Source organism: Rattus rattus, chromosome X, assembly GCF_011064425.1.
Source record: "Rattus rattus isolate New Zealand chromosome X, Rrattus_CSIRO_v1, whole genome shotgun sequence".
Lineage (NCBI taxonomy): Eukaryota > Metazoa > Chordata > Mammalia > Rodentia > Muridae > Rattus > Rattus rattus.
The window spans coordinates 88,126,967-88,132,966 of record NC_046172.1 but is presented as its reverse complement, the minus strand read 5'-3'; the positions used below and the strand labels follow the sequence as shown (position 1 = coordinate 88,132,966).

General features: G+C 45.5%; 1 protein-coding gene across 1 annotated transcript; it reads right to left on the bottom strand.

Moving 5' to 3' along the window:
* Positions 1-2,458: 2,458 nt before the first annotated feature.
* Positions 2,459-3,930, bottom strand: Bex4 (brain expressed X-linked 4). Its single transcript, XM_032889762.1, has 3 exons — positions 3,752-3,930; positions 3,319-3,395; positions 2,459-3,051 (listed from the first exon to the last, which is right to left on the bottom strand). Exon 3 carries the CDS (start codon positions 3,044-3,046, stop codon positions 2,690-2,692), a length of 357 nt encoding a protein of 118 aa, XP_032745653.1. The 5' UTR covers positions 3,047-3,051; positions 3,319-3,395; positions 3,752-3,930; the 3' UTR covers positions 2,459-2,689.
* Between the last annotated feature and the right edge of the window lie 2,070 nt (positions 3,931-6,000).

The following is a 6,000-nucleotide window of genomic DNA, read 5'->3' as shown; positions in this document are numbered from 1 at the left end:
AATGCCACCCGGAGCAGGATACTGATAACCTGTCTCAGAAATAGCAGTGGGTCTGGAGATCCAGCTCAGCAGAAAAGCACTTGCATAGCATGGGCAAGACGCTAGCCACGATTCATTCTCATTCTCATTCTCAGTCTCTGTCTCTCTCTGTCTCCGTCTCTGTCTCCCTCCCTCCCTCCCTTCACCCCCTCCCTCCCCTCCCTCTCTCTCTGTAAAATAAAAAAAATATAAGGATTATACTCTAGCTGGATTTTTTTTGAAGTGCTGGGAAGTGAAGCCCAAAGATTTGTGTATGCTAAAATATGATATACCACTGAGCTATATTCCTAGTCCTTAAAAAATGCATTTTAAGATTTTAAGTAGCTAGGGAAATGGATCAGTAGTTAAGAGCATTTGCAGCTTTTGCAGAAGACCTGGTTTCAATTTCCAGCACCCACATGTGGCTCACAACTATGTGAAACCGAAACTTCAGTTCTAGAAGAACCAATACCTTCTTTTAACTTTTACAAGCACCAGGCATAATTCCCAGTGCACTTACATACATGCAAGCAACACACACACACACACACACACACACACACACACACACACACACACACACACACATTCTTTTTTAAAAAAAGAATCACACTTTAAGAGTGCTTTTTCTGCAGATAAAACTGCCCAATTTTTTTTTTTTTCTTTTTCTTTTTTTCGGAGCTGGGGACCGAACCCAGGCCTAGGCAAGCGCTCTACCACTGAGCTAAATCCCCAACCCCAAAACTGCCCAATTTTTAACACTAGTGCAACTATGGTGGTTTTAAATAATGCTTGGCCCTGGGAGTGGCACTATTGGGAAGTGTGGTCTTGTTGAGGAAGTGTGTCACTGTGTCTGTCGGTGGGCTTTGAGACCCTCCTCCTAGCCATGTGAGAGTCAGTCTTTTTCTAGGGGTCTTCAGATGAAGATGTAGAACTCTCAGGTCCTCCTACACCATTTCTACCTGGATACTGCCGTGCTCCTGCCTTGATGATACTGGACTGAACCTCTGAGCCTGTAAGCCAGTCCCAATTAGACGTTGTTCTTATAATAGTTGCCTTGGTCATGGTGTCTGTTCACAGCAGTAGAACCCTAAGACAGGGAGATAGACTTTGCTGGAGATTAAACCCAGGGCCTTGCACACACTAGACAGGAGAGTCCTACCTTAAGATAAACTGGTCTCTGATTTGAGGACTTTTTATGATGCATCAACTTCTTTCATGAGCCCAAATGGATGTTAATTCTTACTCTGAAGAATACTGAAGGGACTTTTTTTAAGACTTTATTAAAAACTTTTAAATTTAAATTATTTCCCACCTTGTCTTCTCTCCAGCCCTTCTTCCCAAATCGAAACTCCCTTTTTGATTATGATTGTAACATTTTATGCTCCAGTGTTCTCTCAAGTGTCTGTTGGAGATAATGGAGAAAAGGCTTCATTTCAGTTTTGTAGCCAGACTTTTGATTACTTTGGTTTTTTTCTCCTTACAACCCTCTAACACTAGATAAGAAAAAAAAAAAGGAGGAGGGGCATTCATATCATCAGACTACTTCCTGCTGATTAGGGGCACCGAGTTCCTTGGATCTTGTATCTAATTTCTTGCTGCTTCTTTGCACACTACTTGACGTACTGCAACCAACAGCAGTGCAGGAGACAAGTTAGTCAACTGCTGTTGACAATCTGGACAGCCTCATATCCCATACCTGGGATTAGAAACATTCCTGCATTTTTATACTTTGAAAGATACCAAAATGGTCTCACACTTGTTGATTCTTCCAACTCCCTCAGTTTGTCTTGTGTCAATTACAAATTAAATATTCTGCATCTCAAAGAGGTTGCCATACACAATGCCAACAGGTAAATCTGTAAGATATACAGCATGAAGGTAGCCCTGAGAGTTTTAGCCCCTCTCAACTCCAGGACTCTTAATGTACACAGAGGAAAACTGTTGTGGTAGGGATAAAAAAATGAGATCTTAGATATTAAATGTGCTGTTAAAAGTGAAGGTCTGTCAAGACGGATGTTCCCCTCAGTCCTTACTTGCTTGGCCTTGCAGTGACTACCCTCCATTTGTCATAACCCCTACTATTATGTAAGGCAGCCGTGGAGTTTTTAACGTTGTGGCTACTAAAATTAGTCATCCTGCTTTTGTCTGTGCTTAATCTGATACTCTAGAATTACATAGAGACCTTGTTAAAATTAAGGTTTTGGAAGTCTACATTATGATTATGGGTGTACAGGGGTGGCACCATTATTTTCCTAAAGACACTAACGTCACTCTCTGAAAAACACTAAACATACATTGTTAGAACATAAGGAATGAATCAAAGGTCTGGTTGTTCCTTACTGATTAACTGGGGACATGAAAAAAAAAAGGATTGCCAGTGTCTGAGCAGCTGGGAGAGGAAATCTAAGACCCGGGGTAGAAGATGACTGAGCACATATTGCTTTTTAAATTTGCTTTATTAATTTCAAATTACGAAAAAGATTTTTTTTTCCAAAATGGGTTAAATTGCCATGCTGATAGGAATGTTTAGAATTCAATGCAACGATTAAACAATGTTTACGTAGAAATCGTTAAGTGGAAACACCAAAAGTTTACAGAAAAGATACCCCACAAAATACAAGCTTGTAAAACAGTAGCCATTTTATGAGCCCAGAGAAAACCTTAGATTTCAAGGTATGAGGCAAAAGTCGTAATGATTGTCAGGTTCCGGGGTTCGGAAACGCGTGTAAGGCCTCATCTGTTGCTCCTTAGACTTTCTCTTGGCTTCCATCACCTGCCCTACGAATCTCCCAACCTCCTCTCCCCCTTCTCTGTGATCAACATGCCTATTAGGTATGGCCCATAGAAAGTTAGGCACAAGTCGCCTGACTTTCCTTCTGACATTCCCCCCAGGCTTCTTGTTTTCAACCTCTTCCAGATGGTGGGATTCTTCTTCACTTTGTTTGGAGGACTTCCCACCTTTTTTGTTTTTCTTGTCTTTCTCCACAGTGAGATCCAGTATGACTTGTTTGACTTTGGACGCCATTACTCCTAGGAAAGGAGAGATAAGATTGCTTCCTTCGTGGACTAATCAACACACAGAACGCACGTACAGGCCTTGGCCAGGACCCCTCCCACCCCAGAGGCTACCATCTTCCGGGTGCACCCATTTCCAAGGCCCCTCCGGGTACAAAAGACGGAAGCATGGGCTGGGAGAAAAGATAAAAGTAGGGGAAAGTTGAACTCTGGGAGATCAGACTCAGCTTTGCGCACGTTCCCTTTCCCCCTCTCAGCCCCCAGCCCTGCCCCAGCACCTACCTGGGCCTATCCTTGCCTTCTCCTCTTCCTAGCGATGCTCACCACCAGGTGTGCCGCGAAGCTTCTAGTCCTCAGACCTGCGACCAACCCAGAAGGATGGGTGAGTGGGAGGGAGGAGGACCTGTGGCGCTATCCAGAGCGCCACCGCCCAGGTTCTTCCGCCGCCGTCCCGGCCGCCCGCCCTGCCCTGCCGACCACCCTGGGTCCCCCCGGATGCAGGGATGCCCAGGTCTATGGGAAGCTGTCGCAGGGGCGCATGCTCCCTAGTCCCCCGGGGTCTCCGCCCGGACCGCCGCCCCGGTCCGGGTCCCATCTAGCCGCCCGCTGCACACACAGGGACAGCCACCTGCAGCCTCAGCCTGAGCTGCGACGCCCAGGGTGGCGGCTGGGGATACCGACGACGGCTCCGTGTCCCAGCCGCTGTCCCCCTCACCTGCTCTGCTCTTCCTCCTCCTCCTGCTTTCCGCGCTGCCCGGGCCCGCGTGCTCTGCGCCACCAGGAGCTGCGCCACCAGGAACAGGTGCCTCCGTTAGGGATGGCGGGCAGAAGAGAGTGAGCGAGGGCAGGTCCGAGACCCAGAGAGGGGTGTGAGCCTGCGTGGGCTAGTCACGTGCGATTTGCGTCAAGCCAAAGCTCCGCCCCGGACCCAGCCCCAGTCAGCCCCAGCCCCTCTTCCGGCCCCCAGAGTCTGGCTGTGCAAAGTTCAGGTCCCTTCTTCACCTCTGGGTCCCTTTAAGGTCTCCAGCCTGGGCCCTGTCTCTCTAAGCCTTGGCCACTTCGTTGCCTGACAAAAAGAAGGGCAAGTGTGCTCTGTGGGCTGCTGGTCATCTCAGTTCTCTGGGGGATTGATTTACCCCTCTTCTATTTTCAGGATGCCCCTTCTAGGTGCCCTCTCTGCTCCAAAGTCTGGATTCTTGTCTCAGAATTCAAATGGAGGTAAGGGCTGGCCAGATAGCTCAGTGGTTAAAGTGCATATTGTGCAAGTGTGAAGATATTAGAGAGGAACCCCAGAACTCCTGTGAATGCAGAACACTTGTAAATGTCTTTTGGGAAGACTGTAATTCCAATTTCAGAAGTCAGGGATTAGCTAGCTGAACTTCCTGAATATGGTTTAAATATCCCATGGACAACTAAGGGTATTTTACAGGTATTTTAAGAAAAACTTAAGAATTTCAACATGAGCACGGTGGTGGAGGAACATGGCTTTAATCCCAGCACTGAGGAGGGAGAGGCAGGCAGATCTGAGTTTGAGGACAGCCTGTGCTATACAGAGAAAGCCTGTCTCAAAAAATGTAAAGACAAAAAAACAAAAAGCAGAGGAGTTTGTTATGCTATGATTGATATATATATATATATATTATGCGGTGGTTTGTATATTCTTGGCCCAGGCAGTGACACTATTAGAAGGTGTGGCCCTGTTAAAATAGGTGTGTTAAGCTATGGGTATGGGCTTTAAGATCTTCACCCTAGCTGCCTGGAAGTCAGTCTTGAGCTAGCAGCCTTCACATGAAGATGTAGAACGCTCAGCACTGCCTGCCCCGTGTCTGCCTGGATGCTGCCATGTTCCTGTCTTGATGATAATAGACTGAACCCCTGAACCTTTAAGCCAGCCCCGATTAGATGCTGTCCTTATAAAACTTGCCTTGGTCATGGTGTCTGTTTATAGCACTAAAAGCCTAACTTAGACACCATATGTATTATGTTATTTATACCATAGGCCACACCCATGAAGCCTGTCCTAACCATGAGTATTGGCTGTGAAAAATGTTGCCCCCATCTCTGACTATTGTTCCCAGCCAAAGGGGAGCCACCTACTCCAGAGATTATGCTCTGTTTCACCTGTATGATATGTGATGTGAGGCAGACTGGTTCTAGGGTACAAAATCAGTGCCTTCCTATCAAAGTGTGAGCACTGATCTTCAGAGTCTTTAGGTGGTATTAACTAATCACCAGCTAAGTCTCATTTTCCTTTCTCCATCCCTTTGCCTTTCTCCACTTTAACATATAAAAGTCATGTCCATAAACAAGGCTCTCTTTCTAGGGAGCCAAACCTAAAAAGGGAGTCCTATGTTAATAGTACAACTAAAATTCAAAAAGAAGAAAACAACAAAGCAAGTAGTAATTGATATTTATTTTATCAAGCAACAAAATGAGGAGTCAAAAGATTTTCCCCAGTAAAAGGTCCTTAGCTGTCCATAGGATATTTAAACTGTATTCAGGAAGTTCAGTTGGCGACAGGGTCCACCAATTTATTCCTATCCCTCTTCTGATGGTATTTTTGTGTGAACTCGGTACTGGCCCTGCTGTGTAGTCTTATCTTCTGCAGACTGGGTATGGTAAGTTTCTAAAGCTCCTCTTATTTATCTGGAGTAGCATTGGGCCAGAGTCCGATTCTGCTTCTAAGAACGTGAGGGTAAGTCCTTACCTATCATGTTATACTTAAGCGTATAAGATGATTGCTGCTCCAGTGCTTCTTTGGCCCTGATACCAAACAGAAAATTTAAGAGAGAGAGAGAGAGAAGGAGGAGGCTTCAGTTTTTGCAGTTATCATAATTTTCACTTCCTACAACAGGTGCTAAGTTTGTAAATAAATAAATAAACAAACAAATAAATGCAAGCCACTTTATAATTCACTACTTCACATCTTTCCAACTGTGGCAGTGGAGGAGGGGTCTTTGAACA